The sequence below is a fragment of the Pleuronectes platessa genome, chromosome 15 (genome assembly GCF_947347685.1).
Source record: "Pleuronectes platessa chromosome 15, fPlePla1.1, whole genome shotgun sequence".
Lineage (NCBI taxonomy): Eukaryota > Metazoa > Chordata > Actinopteri > Pleuronectiformes > Pleuronectidae > Pleuronectes > Pleuronectes platessa.
The window spans coordinates 726,780-749,850 of record NC_070640.1 but is presented as its reverse complement, the minus strand read 5'-3'; the positions used below and the strand labels follow the sequence as shown (position 1 = coordinate 749,850).

The window sequence follows — 23,071 nt, the reverse complement described above, 5'->3', positions numbered from 1 at the left end:
CAGAGAGCAGATGTTGAGCTGCTGGCTACAGTCGATTCTGCCACATGGGGGCGCTGACGCACATTCAGAGCTTCTGACTGATGTAAACGACCAATCAATATCCACAGCAGTTCTTCCATAGCTTCATGTTTTTACCAGACACACTTAAACATGAGATATCAAATATCTACCGTCTGTTTCACAGGAGCTGTAATGATCATGTGACTCTAGCGCCACCGTGTGGTTCACCTGCGTGGTGTTGTGAGGCCTCAGCAGGGGGGGGTCGTCAGCTGTTGGACCGAAGCTGCAGCTGCTGGACGTTGACCTGGAGATTCGACTGCTCTCCTTCACGTGAATCCTACCGGGAAGAAACACACACCGGGGATTCAGACCGGATTTCTACATGTTTGGGAATTCTTATTTTCAGTAAGAATAATATTAATTAAACATTAAAATAAACTTATTGTCATAGTTTAACGTCTTATCTTCAACTCAAACAATCAGAGCATGAGCCGCGTGTCCACAGAAAACAACGGGGGATCTAAAATGAAGCCCTGTGGAACTTACAGATAATACTTTGTCTGCATTTTGTAAACTTGACTTTACCTTAACAAAGACTCAGACTCATTGTTTATGATTTTTCAAATTCTGAAAGCTTCTCAAACTGTTCACGGTCACTCGAAGGTGTAAACGTCAGTGAGCAGTTGCTTTCAGAGCAAACAGGTGAATTTAATGTTGATCAAATCAATATTGAATTTGTAGCTTTTGCTCTCTCATTAATAAATAATGACTTCAATAATGTAAAGTTTCCTCCATTAATCTCACAAATTAAAGGGAACTCAAAGATAGTTTAGATTCCTTATTGAAGTCTTTGTGTTTACCGTGTTTAGAGTCAAATCCAGGAAAACCATTTTTTGTTCACCAGCTGATGCTCTTCTTCTTCTTCACTGCTTTTGTTGGCACATTGCTCGTTATGTGTCGTGCTACCGCCACTTGCAGGTCAGGTGAGAGTAAAACTTATTGTGATTCTGATGAAGCTGCTGAGCAAGAAAACGCTCAAAATGAAGAAAGGATCCAACGAGGAGGAGCCTGCTTCTCACTCACCTGTCCCGTTGTCCCGCCTCTGGAGAGCTGGGATTGGACGGCAGCTCGGAGCCCCCCCCCGGGGCGGGCTGGCAGCTGTCGAAGCTCCTCTGCTCGCTGAGGACACTGAGGGACAGGACAGACATGTTGGACACGCCTGGATTCAGGAGGAGCTTCTGTCTCAAATAGAACTTTACCCTCGCTGGTTGTGTTTCTCTGTCTGGCTGTCGATGCTCAGCAGACGAGGAAAAAGCCCCGAGCGCCGCTTCACAGGAGACCGGACGTTACACTGACGACAGACACACACAGACACACACACACACACACACACACACACCAGCTGTTAACACACACCGACACTTAAGCAACAACATTCATGATCATGAGGAAGACGACTTCGACCTCTGCTCACCTCCATGCTCATGTGTGCCAGACCCCCCCCACTCAGACTGGTGGGCAGACCCCCCCCACTCAGACTGGTGGGCAGACCGGCCGCGCCGCGTGACATCGTCTCCATGGAGACGCTCCGTCCTCGCATCGCCCTCTGGGACGAGAGAGAGAGACACACCGGCATCAAACCTCTCTGAGCTCTAACAACGTGAAGGCTCCTCAAAGTGAAGCCAGATCCTCTGGATCGCCCCTGGTGGCTGGATGCAGTATAGGTCCTAAACCCTGCCTCCTCTGTGTTTGCCGATGGGACACGTACCAAACTGTAAAGTACAAACCTTGATGGACTCCAGCAGTCCTCCGTGGGGGTGTCCGTTGTCCGCTCGAGCGTCCTCCTCCAGACCTGAGGATATACCCAGCATGCTCTGGGAGCGTCTCTGCAGCTCGTCGTGGAGGCTGTCCAGCAGGGCGGCGCGAGTACGCTCCTGAAAACAAATACAAACGTTCATTGCAGGAATGATTCAGTGTCTCCAGATGAGTCCTCAGGTGCTTCACCTCCAGTCGGGCGAAGCGCTCGCTCTGGTAACAGGCCAACTCAGCGTTGATGAGCTTCGTGAGGAGAAACTCTCTGAACTCTGGACCCTGAAGGAAAACATCTCATTATTAAATGTTTCACATCTTTTTTCAGGTTTGACCAAAACCATGAAAACACATGGCACCTTCTCAAAGACGGCTGGATTTGGGAGGGGAGGGCCAAACGGAGGGACGTCTTCTCGTGCTGTGACGGACACCTGTCAATCACAACAGTTTCTGATCAACAAAAATCTCAGTGACATGTTTTAATTAAAAAATCAGTTTGTAACTTTTCCTCATTAAATAATCTGAAATCGTCCAGACCTGTGTTCTTACATCATATTGTCGTCCCCTCTGAGCCGGTGTCATTGTGTGTCACTGACTGTGTTTCAGTTTGTATCTGTTTACGTGTCAACAGATCCGTTTCTGATCAGATTGTTTGTACCTTGTAGCTGGTGCTGCCCGAGCCGGGCGGGTCCAGCTGCACCAGGACGAAGGCGTGGAGGAAGTTGGAGGCGATCATGTCGGGGACGAACGGCGTGGCTTCTTCTTGGAACACCATCGCCACGATGTCATTTCCTATGTGGCGTTTCCTCTGAAGCTGAAGTTTTATTTTCACATTATCCCGTGTCACACTGTCGTATCACATGTTACAGTGTCACGTTCATCAATGACTTGTGTTGTGTGTGATCGCTCTGCTGGTTTTCTACCTGTTGTGCGTCTCCCTCGGTGAAAGGCAGTCGGGTGGAGACGTGGAACATGATCTCCTGTTGTCTGTGGACAGTGTAGACGGACTGAGAACCCGTCTGTCCATGGGACACGTCCAGACCCCCCCGGAAACTGTACAGAGAGAGGAGGACGATTCTCTCTGATTAATCAAATAATCCTAATTAAAGCTTCATGGTATCTGGCTGTGACTCTGACCCTTTGAAGTCCTGCAGCTCGACTGTGTCTCCGAGCAGCTGCAGGAACTCTGTGAACGCTGACGTCTCCTCCGTGTTCCTGAACAGCTCCTCCTCCGACACCTGAGGGACACGGGACCCCATGACATGTCCTCATCACATGTTCACCTCATCACAGGCTCAGCTCACATGTCCTCATCACACGTCACTGACTGTGATATAACATGTCTGTGTGATGTCACATGGTACCTGTCCAAATCTCTGTAAAATGACTCCGAACTTGAACGTGTTGTTGACCTGGTGCTCGTCATAGTTTAAGATCAGCTGCGACGCCTGGAGACAGTTTGACAGAATCAGTCCAACATGAAGACGTCAGAGGACGACAGACAGGGAAGGAAAGAGCAGGAGGTGGAGCCTCACCTTCGGGTAGAGGACGGGACTGAACCTCAGATCTGTGGCTTCATCACACAACAGCTTCTCCACAAAGACAACGTTATAAATACGAAGTTTAAACTCACAAAGGTGTGAGTGTGTGTATGTGTGTGAGTGTGTGTATGTGTGTGAGTGTGTGTGGGTGTGTGTATGTGTGTGAGTGTGTGTGTGTGTGTGTGTGTGTGTACCTTGGCGAGCTCTGGGACACTGGGGATGTCGGTCAGTTCGGTCAGTGTCAGTCTCTGATAAACACTTTTTAGTCGAGACCTGACGAGACAGTTTAACAGAGGAACATGGGAGTGAAATCAAAGTTATTACAAAAGAAACATTCACGTTTGAACATCTTACAAACTGTGTGTGTGTGTGTGTGTGTGTGTGTGTGTGTGTGTGTGTGTGTGTGTTTGTGTGTGTGTACCTGATGATAACGTGCAGGTACTCCTGCTCCCTCTCCTCCTCGTGTCTCACTGACAATAGCAGATTTCCCAGAATGCTCAGCGAACATGAGAAGTTGAGATGTTCCTGAGAGACACAGTCACTTGTAAACAAATAGTCACATGTAAACAAACAACACGTATATACTACAAAAGCAAACAGGAAGTGTGACTGTGACCTCATCATGTCTCCTAACAGAACCAGGAAGTGATGTCACGCGTTGACTCCTGCTCAGTTAAAGTTCCTGACGTTCTCTGACCTCACCCGGCCTAGGAAGTGCTTCCTGTACGCCCGCACCGCCTCGTCCCTCTCCTCCAGTCGGTACCCATAATGCCCTGCAGGCGTCTCTGCTTCCTCCTCTGTTCCTCCCAGCGCTCCCCCCTCCTCCCCCGCAGCATGAGGAGCCTCAGCATCCTCGATCCAGTAACCTCCGAACTCAGGCAGGATCACCTGAGGGTACGGCCCCCCCCTCTCCAACACCTGCACAACACACACACACACACACCCCACACACACACACACACCCCACACACACACACACACACACACACACACACACACACACACACAGAGGACTTAGTGAGAACGTTGCAGACGTCTGTGTTCAGAGGAAACAGACGTGACGATGTTCAGTCTCACCTCCTCAATCCGGGGATAAGGAATGTAGTCGTCCTGAAAGACAAAGACAAGGAGGTAACACACTGACACACACGTGTATTCAACACACATACAAACACATGAACCTGATGAGGACACAGACACTGTCTCAGTCACGACGTTAAATCTCATTTCAGGTCTTCTCTGCTTTTTATGAGCAAATAAATGAAAAGAACCTAAAGACGGACAGACGTGAGGACTTGAAGACGGACAGACATGAGGACTTGAAGACGGACAGACGTGAGGACTTGAAGACGGACAGACATGAGGACTTGAAGACGGACAGACGTGAGGACTTGAAGACGGACAGACATGAGGACTTGAAGACGGACAGACGTGAGGACTTGAAGACGGACAGACGTGAGGACTTGAAGACGGACAGACGTGAGGACTTGAAGACGGACAGACGTGCCTTCTGTCTCTGAGGGACGGCCTTCATCTCTGCAGCCTCTGGTACCTGCTGCATCAGGGTCAGAGACAGAGGACAGAGGACAGAACTGAGAGAGTCTGTTCGTTCCATTGAGGACACAAATCAATTATCATAACTTTTATAAAAGGTTTTGATCAAAGGAAGGAGGAAACAGGGCAACTGCTGCGCACTCGTCTCAGACAGGGTTTAGAAGTTCTTTAAACACACACACACACACACACACACACACACATACACACACACACACACACACACACACACACACAGTTCTTACCTCCATCTGGTCAAAGAAATTAGCTGACTGGACAGAGAGAGAGAGAGAGAAGTGTGGTTAATGTTGAGTTAAAATTATGTGTGTGTATGCGTGTGTGTGTGTGTGTGTGTTTGACCTTCATGGTGGGGGGTGCGGTGCGAGGCGGAGAGGGGGGGCACTCTGCCACAGCAACATTGGAGATGGTCAGTAGTTCCTGTTTACTGTGACAAAAATCATCAGGATCAACGATCAACATCACACAATCCTTATAACTGAATAAGGGGGGGGGGGGGGGGGGGGGGGGGTCATGGGAGTTCTCTGAGCCAAAACACCTTCAGGCACAAAATGTTCACTTCCTGCTGAGCTGAGAGCGTTTCCACCTCTGACCCCTGCAGGACTCTAACACGGTAACAACCATCTTTTAATATTCAATAAAACCTTAGTTATTATAACTGATGCTTTTTATGTATTCAGCTCATCACAGCTCTCTCTGGTTTTTCTTCAACCGGAATTGACTCGTCGTCAGAAACACGAAGCTGATCCTGGATCCTGAGAACGAACAGAAAGGTCACGAAGACAAGTTACCTGCTGAGAGGGCAAAGGTCACTGTGTGTGTGTGTGTACATCTTTCTATCGTTATGAGGACCACCGCTTGACCAGATTTGACAATTCAAGTAAATTTTTTTAGGGTTAAGATTTGTTGTTGGTGTTGAACAAGAATCTGTTTTCACACATGAACTCAGTGAAACCATATCTGTTCATTTCCTGTAGTGAGTGTCTGTGAAGCAGCAGCAGGTTGTCGGGTCCGACTCGTTCAAACAGGAACATGTGGGGACATCCAGGTGAGGGGCGGAGCTTGTAGAGCAGCAGGGGCGGAGCCTGTAGAGCAGCAGGAGGCGGGACATGACGTATAAACTCTGCTGTGGAAAGATCAGTGTTGTTGTTTCCAGCTCATCCACACCGGAGTCGGCCCTCATCACCAGAAGATCTGGAATCTCCTCGTGTTTCCAAGTGGACGTCTTCATCTTCTACGTGTCCGACTCCTCTTCTTCATCCTGAGATGTTTGTGTTCTTCAGGTTTCACGTCACGTGTTAGAAACCTCATCAACACGTCCACTCGCTCTCTGGGAAGCTTCCACACATTGTCCTGCTGGTTCCTCACATGGACTCACTCTGACATGTTACACACATGTTACCAGGAGGCTGCAGGAGAAGATCCAGAACATGTCCAGAGACACTGACTCAGACATTTGTTCTCACATAGAGAACCTGCAGAACATGTGAGGAACATGTGAGGAGCATGTGGAGACTTCAGTTCATGAGGGTGAGTGTCCTCACAGCTATAGAAATACAAATATGTGTGTATGTGTGTGATGTAAACCTCCTGACCTTCAGTTTGAAATGAAACCAGTTTCATTTTTAACCCGACTCTCAGCTGGTTCATTATCTCCACTGACAGCTGCATGTCACAGCAGATAACATCATGTCCAACACACACACACACACACACACACACACACACACACACACTGCTCTGGGCTTCACACACTGAAGCTAAAAGAAGCTTCCTGTTCTAATGTTGAACTTGTCCTGTAAACTCCTCTTCTGCTGTGAGGAACCATTCACACCTGATGTTCAGGTTCACACTGAACTGAAGAGTCTGAAGCTCTGAACCAAACCAGGTGTGAAACTAAACCAATGAGAAACTATCTGTGAGCAAAAGACTGTTTAGTTATTGGATGAAAAACGTTTCACTTTGTAGTTGTTTTATTTCCTGCTTCTATTTCAGTTTGACAAATGACTTGTGACAGATTCCCTCTGTTTGAATAACAAACATGAGAGAGAGAGAGAGAGAGAGAGAGAGAGAGAGAGAGAGAGAGAGAGAGAGAGAGAGATCAGCACAGACGAGAATTAGCTTCGATAGAGAAGCTCTGAATATGACACTTATTCTTATTTGCTGATCAGTAAATCATGGATTAATATTGAAAAAGAGACCATATGAAAATCCTGTGCATGATGCCACCTCTCTGGCAGGCTCACATCAGAACCCAGAATAAAAGTCTCAACCACCGTCAAGGGGAACTAGAGCCATCCACTGGATCTGCCTCTTCTTCCTCCGCTTCACTCATTTTGTGCAATAATAGGCAGACTTGATGTTGGCTTATTAATAATGATCATAAAATATGATTGTTAAAATAATAAACGTATAATAAACAATTATTAATTAAAACGATTCATGTTCATGATACACCTGTGTACCGATTTTTGTTTAGATCGGTCAATGTGAACACGTTCCGGGGGTCTCGGGGGGGGGGGGGTACCATTGAGACATTTTGCGACGCCCATTGAAAATTCCTTCAGAATACGTACATTTTCACCATTTTCTAACTTTCTGCTAATCTTGGTAAGAATTTGAGCATGTTAAAGCCCTCAAAAAGCCAATTTGTTTGCCTGAATAATAATAATAACTAGGGCTACGTTGTAGCACTTGCGGGCCCGAGCACCCGCACGTTGAAGCCTGTTGCGGTCGGTGGAGAGAGCGATCGATGACCAAGCGCACATCATCGATCGAGCATGCACTTCTCCACGTTGCATGCGTTTTGCGCTCTGCGGCAGTAGGTTTGCCAGTAGGTGGCGCCATCACTATTATTACACACAGACTTATAGATCTGTTCAAGTAGCCGCTCTGATGTAGCGTGAGCAGTTTCGTGTCAATTGGAAAATTTTACCACAATGTAATTTTCACACTGATCAGTAGGTGGCGCTATGACCCTGAACTAATGTTTATATATGGAGCTGTTCAGATCAGGATTGTGATCATAGGTCAGAAGTTTGGAGCCGGTTGGATAAGGCAGTGTGGATTAACAAAGTACTTCCTGTTTCATGGATAATCAGTAGGTGGCGCTATGACACTGAGGAAATATTGACACATAGAGCTGTTCAGGCTTGTACTCTTATCATGTGACAGAAGTTTGGTAGTGATAGGACAATGCACAGTGGAGTTATGATAACATCGTGTCCTTTGGTGAAGGAAAATCCTTCGCCGCACATCAATGTTTACACGGTTTGAGGAAACGTCACAATTCTGACCATGATCTAATGACTTGACTGATCTGATTTGAGCTGTATATTGTAAATCAGCCAGGAGCAGTTCATCAAAGTATAAAACATGTCACTTCCTGTAGCCACCAGGGGGCGCTGTAATTTCAAGTCATAATTTCTGTGTAGATGTCATCAGGATGGCACCCTTGTCTTACATGTCTAGTTTGGACTCGATTGGACAATGTATGTCCGAGATACAGAACCTCGTGTTTTGATGGCGTTTAATCAAACTCAAGACGCCACGCCACGGTCACACGGTGTGACGAAAGGTCAATCTCTTAATCACTTTTTATCTCCATCTTGTTGTGATGGCACTGATCTTAATTTGAAGTTAATCTGATGAAAGCCCTGGGACAAGTACATCAAGTAAAAATGTGGAATATGGAAAAAAAATGGCCACTTAATCCAAAATGGCGGCCTCCCTGTTTGGTCAAGCATACCTATCCAAGATATTTTTTTGTTTGTTATGAAACGACACATGTCCCGATAGATTTGTATAAATGTCGGCCATCGTAGTGCCGGGGTTGCCCTATAGGGGGCGCTGGTCACTTTTTTTGCCACGCCCATTTCTTAAAACCATATGAATATCTTCAGGGGGGGGCTGTTGTTACACACATGTAGTTTGAGAGAGATAGAATCATGAACACTGAAGTTACAGCAATTTCGTGTTTCACGGCGAGTTGATGAACTTTAATGCCACGCCATTCATATGGCGTTTGACGAAAAGTCACGGTAATCTTATGTCTTCATTGTCAATGTCTTGGGACCCATTTGATACAGTTTGACATGGTTGAGGTCAGTGGATGAGGAGAAATTCATCCAAGTGTAAGACAAGCAAAAAACAAGACATTTCCTGTTGCCACCAGGGGGCGCTGCGGTTTTAAGTCATCATTTATGCATAGATGTCATCAGGCGGGGACTATTGTCTTACATGTCTAGTTTGGACTTGATTGGAACATGTATGTCCGAGATACAGATGCCCGTGTTTTGATGGCGTGTAACCAATTTTTAACGCCATGCCACGGTCACACGGTGTGATAAAAAAAAAATCCCTCAATCATTTTTTATCTCCATCTTGTTGTGATGACACTCATCTGAATTTGAAGTTGATCTGATGAAAGCCCTGGGACAAGTACGTAAAAGTAAAAATGTGGGATATTGCCAAAATGGCCACTAAAAGCAAAATGGCGGACTTCCTGTTGCGTTTTTCATAATGCTCCATGAGACTTTTTTTCATGACTGGTCACGATACACCTATATCCAGATTTTGATGAAAATCCGTTATGTGGAAACCTAGGGGCTGGTTCCAGGGGGCGCTGTAGAGCCATTTTGCCACGCCCAATTCCAATTACTCCAGAATACTAAAATATCCGCAGACCTTGAATTTCCTGCAAAGTTTCATAACTTTTTGAGCATGTCTAGACCCTGAAAAAGCCCCCCAAAGGGAAATAATAATAATAATAATAATAATAATAATAACTAGGGCTACGTTGTAGCACTGGCGGGCCCGAGCACCCGCACGTTGAAGCCTGTTGCGGTCGGTGGAGAGAGCAATCGATGACTAAGCGCACATCATCGATCGAGCATGCACTTCTCCACGTTGCATGCGTTTTGCGCTCTGCGGCAGTAGGTTTGCCAGTAGGTGGCGCCATCACTATTATTACACACAGACTTATAGATCTATTCAAGTAGCCGCTCTGATGTAGCGTGAGCAGTTTCGTGTCAATTGGAAAATTTTACCACAATGTAATTTTCACAATGATCAGTAGGTGGTGCTATGACCCTGAACTAATGTTTATATATGGAGCTGTTCAGATCAGGATTGTGATCATAGGTCAGAAGTTTGGAGCCGGTTGGATAAGGCAGAGTGGATTAACAAAGTACTTCCTGTTTCCTGGCGAATCAGTAGGTGGCGCTATGACACTGAGGAAATATTGACACATAGAGCTGTTCAGGCTTGGACTCTGACCATATGACAGAAGTTTTGTAGTGATAGGACAATGCACAGTGGAGTTATGATAACATCGTGTCCTTTGGCGAAGGAAAATCCTTCGCCGCACATCAATGTTTACACGGTTTGAGGAAACGTCACAATTCTGACCATGATCTAATGACTTGACTGATCTGATTTGAGCTGTATATTGTAAATCAGCCAGGAGCAGTTCATCAAAGTATAAAACATGTCACTTCCTGTAGCCACCAGGGGGCGCTGTAATTTCAAGTCATAATTTCTGTGTAGATGTCATCAGGATGGCACCCTTGTCTTACATGTCTAGTTTGGACTCGATTGGACAATGTATGTCCGAGATACAGAACCTCGTGTTTTGATGGCGTTTAATCAAACTCAAGACGCCACGCCACGGTCACACGGTGTGACGAAAGGTCAATCTCTTAATCACTTTTTATCTCCATCTTGTTGTGATGGCACTGATCTTAATTTGAAGTTAATCTGATGAAAGCCCTGGGACAAGTGCATCAAGTAAAAATGTGGAATATGGAAAAAAAATGGCCACTTAATCCAAAATGGCGGCCTCCCTGTTTGGTCAAGCATACCTATCCAAGATATTTTTTTGTTTGTTATGAAACGACACATGTCCCGATAGATTTGTATAAATGTCGGCCATCGTAGTGCCGGGGTTGCCCTATAGGGGGCGCTGGTCAGTTTTTTTGCCACGCCCATTTCTTAAAACCATATGAATATCTTCAGGGGGGGGCTGTTGTTACACACATGTAGTTTGAGAGAGATAGAATCATGAACACTGAAGTTACAGCAATTTCGTGTTTCACGGCGAGTTGATGAACTTTAATGCCACGCCATTCATATGGCGTTTGACGAAAAGTCACGGTAATCTTATGTCTTCATTGTCAATGTCTTGGGACCCATTTGATACAGTTTGACATGGTTGAGGTCAGTGGATGAGGAGAAATTCATCCAAGTGTAAGACAAGCAAAAAACAAGACATTTCCTGTTGCCACCAGGGGGCGCTGCGGTTTTAAGTCATCATTTATGCATAGATGTCATCAGGCGGGGACTATTGTCTTACATGTCTAGTTTGGACTTGATTGGAACATGTATGTCCGAGATACAGATGCCCGTGTTTTGATGGCGTGTAACCAATTTTTAACGCCATGCCACGGTCACACGGTGTGATAAAAAAAAAATCCCTCAATCATTTTTTATCTCCATCTTGTTGTGATGACACTCATCTGAATTTGAAGTTGATCTGATGAAAGCCCTGGGACAAGTACGTAAAAGTAAAAATGTGGGATATTGCCAAAATGGCCACTAAAAGCAAAATGGCGGACTTCCTGTTGCGTTTTTCATAATGCTCCATGAGACTTTTTTTCATGACTGGTCACGATACACCAGTGTCTAGATTTTGGTGAAAATCGCTTATGTGGAAACCTAAGGGCTGGTTCCAGGGGGCGCTGTTGAGCCGTTTTGCCACGCCCATTTCCAAATACTCCAGATTACGTAAATTTTCACCACTCTCTAATTTACTGGAAAGTTTAAAAACTTTTTGAGCACGTTGAAGCCCTCAAAAAGCCAATTCATTGTTCGGAGAATAATAAGAATAATAATAAGAACTAGGGCTACGTTGTAGCACTTGCGGGCCCGAGCACCCGCACGTTGAAGCCTGTTGCGGTCGGTGGAGAGAGCGATCGATGACCAAGCGCACATCATCGATCGAGCATGCACTTCTCCACGTTGCATGCGTTTTGCGCTCTGCGGCAGTAGGTTTGCCAGTAGGTGGCGCCATCACTATTATTACGCACAGACATATATATCTGTTCATGTAGGCGCTCTGATGTAGCGTGAGCAATTTTGTGTCAATTGGACAATGTTAACACAACTTAATTTTCACACTGATCAGTAGGTGGCGCTATGACCCTGAACTAATATTTATATGTGGAGCTGTTCAGAATAGTATTGTGATCATAGGTCAGTAGTTTGGAGCCGGTTGGATAATGCAGAGTGGATTAACAAAGTACTTCCTGTTTCCTGGCGAATCAGTAGGTGGCGCTATGACACTGAGGAAATATTGACACATAGAGCTGTTCAGGCTTGTACTCTTATCATGTGACAGAAGTTTGGTAGTGATAGGACAATGCACAGTGGAGTTATGATAACATCGTGTCCTTTGGCGAAGGATGATCCTTCGCCGCACCTCAATGTTTAAATGGTTTGAGGAAATGTCACAATTCTGACCATGATCTAATGACTTGACTGATCTGATTTGAGCTGTATATTGTAAATCAGCCAGGAGCAGTTCATCAAAGTATAAAACATGTCACTTCCTGTAGCCACCAGGGGGCGCTGTAATTTCAAGTCATAATTTCTGTGTAGATGTCATCAGGATGGCACCCTTGTCTTACATGTCTAGTTTGGACTCGATTGGACAATGTATGTCCGAGATACAGAACCTCGTGTTTTGATGGCGTTTAATCAAACTCAAGACGCCACGCCACGGTCACACGGTGTGACGAAAGGTCAATCTCTTAATCACTTTTTATCTCCATCTTGTTGTGATGGCACTGATCTTAATTTGAAGTTAATCTGATGAAAGCCCTGGGACAAGTGCATCAAGTAAAAATGTGGAATATGGAAAAAAAATGGCCACTTAATCCAAAATGGCGGCCTCCCTGTTTGGTCAAGCATACCTATCCAAGATATTTTTTTGTTTGTTATGAAACGACACATGTCCCGATAGATTTGTATAAATGTCGGCCATCGTAGTGCCGGGGTTGCCCTATAGGGGGCGCTGGTCAGTTTTTTTGCCACGCCCATTTCTTAAAACCATATGAATATCTTCAGGGGGGGGCTGTTGTTACACACATGTAGTTTGAGAGAGATAGAATCATGAACACTGAAGTTACAGCAATTTCGTGTTTCACGGCGAGTTGATGAACTTTAATGCCACGCCATTCATATGGCGTTTGACGAAAAGTCACGGTAATCTTATGTCTTCATTGTCAATGTCTTGGGACCCATTTGATACAGTTTGACATGGTTGAGGTCAGTGGATGAGGAGAAATTCATCCAAGTGTAAGACAAGCAAAAAACAAGACATTTCCTGTTGCCACCAGGGGGCGCTGCGGTTTTAAGTCATCATTTATGCATAGATGTCATCAGGCGGGGACTATTGTCTTACATGTCTAGTTTGGACTTGATTGGAACATGTATGTCCGAGATACAGATGCCCGTGTTTTGATGGCGTGTAACCAATTTTTAACGCCATGCCACGGTCACACGGTGTGATAAAAAAAAAATCCCTCAATCATTTTTTATCTCCATCTTGTTGTGATGACACTCATCTGAATTTGAAGTTGATCTGATGAAAGCCCTGGGACAAGTACGTAAAAGTAAAAATGTGGGATATTGCCAAAATGGCCACTAAAAGCAAAATGGCGGACTTCCTGTTGCGTTTTTCATAATGCTCCATGAGACTTTTTTTCATGACTGGTCACGATACACCAGTGTCTAGATTTTGGTGAAAATCGCTTATGTGGAAACCTAAGGGCTGGTTCCAGGGGGCGCTGTTGAGCCGTTTTGCCACGCCCATTTCCAAATACTCCAGATTACGTAAATTTTCACCACTCTCTAATTTACTGGAAAGTTTAAAAACTTTTTGAGCACGTTGAAGCCCTCAAAAAGCCAATTCATTGTTCGGAGAATAATAAGAATAATAATAAGAACTAGGGCTACGTTGTAGCACTTGCGGGCCCGAGCACCCGCACGTTGAAGCCTGTTGCGGTCGGTGGAGAGAGCGATCGATGACCAAGCGCACATCATCGATCGAGCATGCACTTCTCCACGTTGCATGCGTTTTGCGCTCTGCGGCAGTAGGTTTGCCAGTAGGTGGCGCCATCACTATTATTACGCACAGACATATATATCTGTTCATGTAGGCGCTCTGATGTAGCGTGAGCAATTTTGTGTCAATTGGACAATGTTAACACAACTTAATTTTCACACTGATCAGTAGGTGGCGCTATGACCCTGAACTAATATTTATATGTGGAGCTGTTCAGAATAGTATTGTGATCATAGGTCAGTAGTTTGGAGCCGGTTGGATAATGCAGAGTGGATTAACAAAGTACTTCCTGTTTCCTGGCGAATCAGTAGGTGGCGCTATGACACTGAGGAAATATTGACACATAGAGCTGTTCAGGCTTGTACTCTTATCATGTGACAGAAGTTTGGTAGTGATAGGACAATGCACAGTGGAGTTATGATAACATCGTGTCCTTTGGCGAAGGATGATCCTTCGCCGCACCTCAATGTTTAAATGGTTTGAGGAAATGTCACAATTCTGACCATGATCTAATGACTTGACTGATCTGATTTGAGCTGTATATTGTAAATCAGCCAGGAGCAGTTCATCAAAGTATAAAACATGTCACTTCCTGTAGCCACCAGGGGGCGCTGTAATTTCAAGTCATAATTTCTGTGTAGATGTCATCAGGATGGCACCCTTGTCTTACATGTCTAGTTTGGACTCGATTGGACAATGTATGTCCGAGATACAGAACCTCGTGTTTTGATGGCGTTTAATCAAACTCAAGACGCCACGCCACGGTCACACGGTGTGACGAAAGGTCAATCTCTTAATCACTTTTTATCTCCATCTTGTTGTGATGGCACTGATCTTAATTTGAAGTTAATCTGATGAAAGCCCTGGGACAAGTGCATCAAGTAAAAATGTGGAATATGGAAAAAAAATGGCCACTTAATCCAAAATGGCGGCCTCCCTGTTTGGTCAAGCATACCTATCCAAGATATTTTTTTGTTTGTTATGAAACGACACATGTCCCGATAGATTTGTATAAATGTCGGCCATCGTAGTGCCGGGGTTGCCCTATAGGGGGCGCTGGTCAGTTTTTTTGCCACGCCCATTTCTTAAAACCATATGAATATCTTCAGGGGGGGGCTGTTGTTACACACATGTAGTTTGAGAGAGATAGAATCATGAACACTGAAGTTACAGCAATTTCGTGTTTCACGGCGAGTTGATGAACTTTAATGCCACGCCATTCATATGGCGTTTGACGAAAAGTCACGGTAATCTTATGTCTTCATTGTCAATGTCTTGGGACCCATTTGATACAGTTTGACATGGTTGAGGTCAGTGGATGAGGAGAAATTCATCCAAGTGTAAGACAAGCAAAAAACAAGACATTTCCTGTTGCCACCAGGGGGCGCTGCGGTTTTAAGTCATCATTTATGCATAGATGTCATCAGGCGGGGACTATTGTCTTACATGTCTAGTTTGGACTTGATTGGAACATGTATGTCCGAGATACAGATGCCCGTGTTTTGATGGCGTGTAACCAATTTTTAACGCCATGCCACGGTCACACGGTGTGATAAAAAAAAAATCCCTCAATCATTTTTTATCTCCATCTTGTTGTGATGACACTCATCTGAATTTGAAGTTGATCTGATGAAAGCCCTGGGACAAGTACGTAAAAGTAAAAATGTGGGATATTGCCAAAATGGCCACTAAAAGCAAAATGGCGGACTTCCTGTTGCGTTTTTCATAATGCTCCATGAGACTTTTTTTCATGACTGGTCACGATACACCTATATCCAGATTTTGATGAAAATCCGTTATGTGGAAACCTAGGGGCTGGTTCCAGGGGGCGCTGTAGAGCCATTTTGCCACGCCCAATTCCAATTACTCCAGAATACTAAAATATCCGCAGACCTTGAATTTCCTGCAAAGTTTCATAACTTTTTGAGCATGTCTAGACCCTGAAAAAGTCCCCCAAAGGGAAATAATAATAATAATAATAATAACTAGGGCTACGTTGTAGCACTTGCGGGCCCGAGCACCCGCACGTTGAAGCCTGTTGCGGTCGGTGGAGAGAGCGATCGATGACCAAGCGCACATCATCGATCGAGCATGCACTTCTCCACAATAAATGCGTTTTGCGCTCTGCGGCAGTAGGATTGCCAGTAGGTGGCGCCATCACTATTATTACGCACAGACATCTATTTATCTGTTCATGTAGGCGCTCTGATGTAGCGTGAGCAATTTTGTGTCAATCGGACAATGTTAACACAACTTAATATTCACACTGATCAGTAGGTGGCGCTATGACCCTGAACTAATATTTATATGTGGAGCTGTTCAGATTAGTATTGTGATCATAGGTCAGTAGTTTGGAGCCGGTTGGATAATTCAGAGTGGATTAACAAAGTACTTCCTGTTTCCTGGCGAATCAGTAGGTGGCGCTATGACACTGAGGAAATATTGACACATAGAGCTGTTCAGGCTTGTACTCTTATCATGTGACAGAAGTTTGGTAGTGATAGGACAATGCACAGTGGACTTATGAAAACATCGTGTCCTTTGGCGAAGGATGATCCTTCGCCAAACATCAATGTTTACATGGTTCGAGGAAACGTCACAATTCTGACCTTGATTCAATGACTTGACTGAGCTCATTTGAGCTGTATATCCTAAAGCAGCCAGGAGCAGTTCATCAAAGTATAAAACATGTCACTTCCTGAAGCCACCAGGGGGCGCTGTAATTTCAAGTCATAATTTCTGTGTAGATGTCATCAGGATGGCACCCTTGTCTTACATGTCTAGTTTGGACTCGATTGGACAATGTATGTCCGAGATACAGAACCTCGTGTTTTGATGGCGTTTAATCAAACTCAAGACGCCACGCCACGGTCACACGGTGTGACGAAAGGTCAATCTCTTAATCACTTTTTATCTCCATCTTGTTGTGATGGCACTGATCTTAATTTGAAGTTAATCTGATGAAAGCCCTGGGACAAGTGCATCAAGTAAAAATGTGGAATATGGAAAAAAAATGGCCACTTAATCCAAAATGGCGGCCTCCCTGTTTGGTCAAGCATACCTATCCAAGATATTTTTTTGTTTGTTATGAAACGACACATGTCCCGATAGATTTGTATAAATGTCGGCCATCGTAGTGCCGGGGTTGCCCTATAGGGGGCGCTGGTCAGTTTTTTTTGCCACGCCCATTTCTTAAAACCATATGAATATCTTCAGGGGGGGGCTGTTGTTACACACATGTAGTTTGAGAGAGATAGAATCATGAACACTGAAGTTACAGCAATTTCGTGTTTCACGGCGAGTTGATGAACTTTAATGCAACGCCATTCATATGGCGTTTGACGAAAAGTCACGGTAATCTTATGTCTTCATTGTCAATGTCTTGGGACCCATTTGATACAGTTTGACATGGTTGAGGTCAGTGGATGAGGAGAAATTCATCCAAGTGTAAGACAAGCAAAAAACAAGACATTTCCTGTTGCCACCAGGGGGCGCTGCGGTTTTAAGTCATCATTTATGCATAGATGTCATCAGGCGGGGACTATTGTCTTACATGTCTAGTTTGGACTTGATTGGAACATGTATGTCCGAGATACAGATGCCCGTGTTTTGATGGCGTGTAACCAATTTTTAACGCCATGCCACGGTCACACGGTGTGATAAAAAAAAAATCCCTCAATCATTTTTTATCTCCATCTTGTTGTGATGACACTCATCTGAATTTGAAGTTGATCTGATGAAAGCCCTGGGACAAGTACGTAAAAGTAAAAATGTGGGATATTGCCAAAATGGCCACTAAAAGCAAAATGGCGGACTTCCTGTTGCGTTTTTCATAATGCTCCATGAGACTTTTTTTCATGACTGGTCACGATACACCTATATCCAGATTTTGATGAAAATCCGTTATGTGGAAACCTAGGGGCTGGTTCCAGGGGGCGCTGTAGAGCCATTTTGCCACGCCCAATTCCAATTACTCCAGAATACTAAAATATCCGCAGACCTTGAATTTCCTGCAAAGTTTCATAACTTTTTGAGCATGTCTAGACCCTGAAAAAGCCCCCCAAAGGGAAATAATAATAATAATAATAATAAAAATCCTTACAGATTCAATAGGGCCTCTCACCATTCGGTGCTCGGGCCCTAATAACTAGGGCTACGTTGTAGCACTTGCGGGCCCGAGCACCCGCACGTTGAAGCCCTTTTGCGGTCGGTGGAGAGAGCGATCGATGACCAAGCGCCCATCATCGATCGAGCATGCACTTCTCCACGTGAAATGCGTTTTGCGCTCTGCGGCAGTAGGTTTGCCAGTAGGTGGCGCCATCACTATTATTACGCACAGACATATATATCTGTTCATGTAGGCGCTCTGATGTAGCGTGAGCAATTTTGTGTCAATCGGACAATGTTAACACAACTTAATTTTCACACTGATCAGTAGGTGGCGCTCTGACCCTGAACTAATATTTATATGTGGAGCTGTTCAGATCAGTATTGTGATCATAGGTCAGTAGTTTGGAGCCGGTTGGATAATGCAGAGTGGATTAACAAAGTACTTCCTGTTTCCTGGCAAATCAGTAGGTGGCGCTATGACACTGAGGAAATATTGACACATAGAGCTGTTCAGGCTTGGACTCTGACCATGTGACAGAAGTTTTGTAGTGATAGGACAATGCACAGTGGAGTTATGATAACATCGTGTCCTTTGGCGAAGGAAAATCCTTCGCCGCACATCAATGTTTACACGGTTTGAGGAAACGTCACAATTCTGACCATGATCTAATGACTTGACTGATCTGATTTGAGCTGTATATTGTAAATCAGCCAGGAGCAGTTCATCAAAGTATAAAACATGTCACTTCCTGTAGCCACCAGGGGGCGCTGTAATTTCAAGTCATAATTTCTGTGTAGATGTCATCAGGATGGCACCCTTGTCTTACATGTCTAGTTTGGACTCGATTGGACAATGTATGTCCGAGATACAGAACCTCGTGTTTTGATGGCGTTTAATCAAACTCAAGACGCCACGCCACGGTCACACGGTGTGACGAAAGGTCAATCTCTCAATCACTTTTTATCTCCATCTTGTTGTGATGGCACTGATCTTAATTTGAAGTTAATCTGATGAAAGCCCTGGGACAAGTGCATCAAGTAAAAATGTGGAATATGGAAAAAAAATGGCCACTTAATCCAAAATGGCGGCCTCCCTGTTTGGTCAAGCATACCTATCCAAGATATTTTTTTGTTTGTTATGAAACGACACATGTCCCGATAGATTTGTATAAATGTCGGCCATCGTAGTGCCGGGGTTGCCCTATAGGGGGCGCTGGTCAGTTTTTTTGCCACGCCCATTTCTTAAAACCATATGAATATCTTCAGGGGGGGGCTGTTGTTACACACATGTAGTTTGAGAGAGATAGAATCATGAACACTGAAGTTACAGCAATTTCGTGTTTCACGGCGAGTTGATGAACTTTAATGCCACGCCATTCATATGGCGTTTGACGAAAAGTCACGGTAATCTTATGTCTTCATTGTCAATGTCTTGGGACCCATTTGATACAGTTTGACATGGTTGAGGTCAGTGGATGAGGAGAAATTCATCCAAGTGTAAGACAAGCAAAAAACAAGACATTTCCTGTTGCCACCAGGGGGCGCTGCGGTTTTAAGTCATCATTTATGCATAGATGTCATCAGGCGGGGACTATTGTCTTACATGTCTAGTTTGGACTTGATTGGAACATGTATGTCCGAGATACAGATGCCCGTGTTTTGATGGCGTGTAACCAATTTTTAACGCCATGCCACGGTCACACGGTGTGATAAAAAAAAAATCCCTCAATCATTTTTTATCTCCATCTTGTTGTGATGACACTCATCTGAATTTGAAGTTGATCTGATGAAAGCCCTGGGACAAGTACGTAAAAGTAAAAATGTGGGATATTGCCAAAATGGCCACTAAAAGCAAAATGGCGGACTTCCTGTTGCGTTTTTCATAATGCTCCATGAGACTTTTTTTCATGACTGGTCACGATACACCTATATCCAGATTTTGATGAAAATCCGTTATGTGGAAACCTAGGGGCTGGTTCCAGGGGGCGCTGTAGAGCCATTTTGCCACGCCCAATTCCAATTACTCCAGAATACTAAAATATCCGCAGACCTTGAATTTCCTGCAAAGTTTCATAACTTTTTGAGCATGTCTAGACCCTGAAAAAGCCCCCCAAAGGGAAATAATAATAATAATAATAATAATAATAATAATAATAAAAATCCTTACAGATTCAATAGGGCCTCTCACCATTCGGTGCTCGGGCCCTAATAATAATAATAATAATAATAATAACTAGGGCTACGTTGTAGCACTGGCGGGCCCGAGCACCCGCACGTTGAAGCCTGTTGCGGTCGGTGGAGAGAGCGATCGATGACCAAGCGCACATCATCGATCGAGCATGCACTTCTCCACGTTAAATGCGTTTTGCGCTCTGCGGCAGTAGGTTTGCCAGTAGGTGGCGCCATCACTATTATTACGCACAGACATATAGATCTGTTCAAGTAGGCGCTCTGATGTAGCGTGAGAAATTTTGTGTCAATTGGACAATGTTTCCGCAACTTAATTTTCACACTGATCAATAGGTGGCGCTGTGATCCTGAACTAATATTCATATATGGAGCTGTTCTATTCAGGATTGTGATCATAGGTCAGTAGTTTGGAGCCGGTTGGATAATGCAGAGTGGATTAACAAAGTACTTCCTGTTTCCTGGCGAATCAGTAGGTGGCGCTATGACACTGAGGAAATATTGACACATAGAGCTGTTCAGGCTTGTACTCTTATCATGTGACAGAAGTTTGGTAGTGATAGGACAATGCACAATGGACTTATGAAAACATCGTGTCCTTTGGCGAAGGATGATCCTTCGCCAAACATCAATGTTTACACGGTTTGAGGAAACGTCACAATTCTGACCATGATCTAATGACTTGACTGATCTGATTTGAGCTGTATATTGTAAATCAGCCAGGAGCAGTTCATCAAAGTATAAAACATGTCACTTCCTGTAGCCACCAGGGGGCGCTGTAATTTCAAGTCATAATTTCTGTGTAGATGTCATCAGGATGGCACCCTTGTCTTACATGTCTAGTTTGGACTCGATTGGACAATGTATGTCCGAGATACAGAACCTCGTGTTTTGATGGCGTTTAATCAAACTCAAGACGCCACGCCACGGTCACACGGTGTGACGAAAGGTCAATCTCTTAATCACTTTTTATCTCCATCTTGTTGTGATGGCACTGATCTTAATTTGAAGTTAATCTGATGAAAGCCCTGGGACAAGTGCATCAAGTAAAAATGTGGAATATGGAAAAAAAATGGCCACTTAATCCAAAATGGCGGCCTCCCTGTTTGGTCAAGCATACCTATCCAAGATATTTTTTTGTTTGTTATGAAACGACACATGTCCCGATAGATTTGTATAAATGTCGGCCATCGTAGTGCCGGGGTTGCCCTATAGGGGGCGCTGGTCAGTTTTTTTGCCACGCCCATTTCTTAAAACCATATGAATATCTTCAGGGGGGGGCTGTTGTTACACACATGTAGTTTGAGAGAGATAGAATCATGAACACTGAAGTTACAGCAATTTCGTGTTTCACGGCGAGTTGATGAACTTTAATGCCACGCCATTCATATGGCGTTTGACGAAAAGTCACGGTAATCTTATGTCTTCATTGTCAATGTCTTGGGACCCATTTGATACAGTTTGACATGGTTGAGGTCAGTGGATGAGGAGAAATTCATCCAAGTGTAAGACAAGCAAAAAACAAGACATTTCCTGTTGCCACCAGGGGGCGCTGCGGTTTTAAGTCATCATTTATGCATAGATGTCATCAGGCGGGGACTATTGTCTTACATGTCTAGTTTGGACTTGATTGGAACATGTATGTCCGAGATACAGATGCCCGTGTTTTGATGGCGTGTAACCAATTTTTAACGCCATGCCACGGTCACACGGTGTGATAAAAAAAAAATCCCTCAATCATTTTTTATCTCCATCTTGTTGTGATGACACTCATCTGAATTTGAAGTTGATCTGATGAAAGCCCTGGGACAAGTACGTAAAAGTAAAAATGTGGGATATTGCCAAAATGGCCACTAAAAGCAAAATGGCGGACTTCCTGTTGCATTTTTCATAATGCTCCAATAGACTTTTTTCTATGATTAGTCACGTTACACCAGTGTCTAGATTTTGGGGAAAATCGCTTATGTGGAAACCTAGGGGCTGGTTCCAGGGGGCGCTGTTGAGCCATTTTGCCACGCCCAATTCAAATTACTCCAGAATACTAAATTGTCCGCAGACCTTGAATTTCCTGCAAAGTTTCACAACTTTTTGAGCATGTCTAGACCCTGAAAAAGCCCCCCGAAGGGAAATAATAATAATAATAAAAATCCTTACAATTTCAATAGGGCCTCTCACCTTTCGGTGCTCGGGCCCTAATAATGCCTATAATTTCAATAGGGCCTCTCACCATTCGGTGCTCGGGCCCTAATAATAATAATAATAATAATAATCCTTACAGATTCAATAGGGCCTCTCACCATTCGGTGCTCGGGCCCTAATAATCATCATTACAATTTCAATAGGGCCTCCCACTGTCAGTGCTCGGTAAGTGATGAACGTTACGGGACGAGCAGGTAGAGTTTCACGTCAGACACTGAAATGAGTGGATTGACGTCTGCTCGTCTCCTCCAGACCTATCGGCCTCCACACTGAGTAGCTATCTACTTTATTTTTTATTTTTACGAGCAGAGCATACGATTTATTTTTGCTAGTGGAGGCAAATAGTCTTCTGGGGAGTTGACCTGTCAGGACCCCGCAGCGAGCCGGCCGCTGTGAGGCGATGGGAGACGTCAGGGGAATGTGGGTAATGAGCGGGGGGAAGAGGGAGGCGTATGGCAAGCCGATTGAGTATTTATTCTTTATCCTTGATATCAAGTTTCAGTCCCCTCCACTAGTTCGGTCATTGTCA

The 23,071-nt window shown here is 44.5% G+C and overlaps 1 protein-coding gene across 1 annotated transcript in view; it reads right to left on the bottom strand.

The window, feature by feature from the left end:
• LOC128456776 (rap1 GTPase-activating protein 2) overlaps nucleotides 1-23,071 on the bottom strand; it is a 48,813-nt gene that overhangs the window by 4,742 nt on the left and 21,000 nt on the right. The window contains exons 3-21 of the mRNA XM_053441129.1: nucleotides 5,265-5,349; nucleotides 5,150-5,176; nucleotides 4,858-4,905; nucleotides 4,428-4,460; nucleotides 4,053-4,268; nucleotides 3,772-3,875; nucleotides 3,545-3,623; nucleotides 3,345-3,398; nucleotides 3,174-3,257; nucleotides 2,947-3,047; nucleotides 2,733-2,862; nucleotides 2,468-2,623; nucleotides 2,169-2,240; nucleotides 2,005-2,091; nucleotides 1,788-1,934; nucleotides 1,475-1,606; nucleotides 1,260-1,351; nucleotides 1,084-1,188; nucleotides 229-337 (exon numbers count right to left, since the gene is read on the bottom strand). Of these exons, the coding sequence (XP_053297104.1) occupies nucleotides 229-337; nucleotides 1,084-1,188; nucleotides 1,260-1,351; nucleotides 1,475-1,606; nucleotides 1,788-1,934; nucleotides 2,005-2,091; nucleotides 2,169-2,240; nucleotides 2,468-2,623; nucleotides 2,733-2,862; nucleotides 2,947-3,047; nucleotides 3,174-3,257; nucleotides 3,345-3,398; nucleotides 3,545-3,623; nucleotides 3,772-3,875; nucleotides 4,053-4,268; nucleotides 4,428-4,460; nucleotides 4,858-4,905; nucleotides 5,150-5,176; nucleotides 5,265-5,349 (1,861 nt within the window). The remainder of the gene's footprint in view (nucleotides 1-228; nucleotides 338-1,083; nucleotides 1,189-1,259; nucleotides 1,352-1,474; nucleotides 1,607-1,787; nucleotides 1,935-2,004; nucleotides 2,092-2,168; nucleotides 2,241-2,467; nucleotides 2,624-2,732; nucleotides 2,863-2,946; nucleotides 3,048-3,173; nucleotides 3,258-3,344; nucleotides 3,399-3,544; nucleotides 3,624-3,771; nucleotides 3,876-4,052; nucleotides 4,269-4,427; nucleotides 4,461-4,857; nucleotides 4,906-5,149; nucleotides 5,177-5,264; nucleotides 5,350-23,071) is intronic.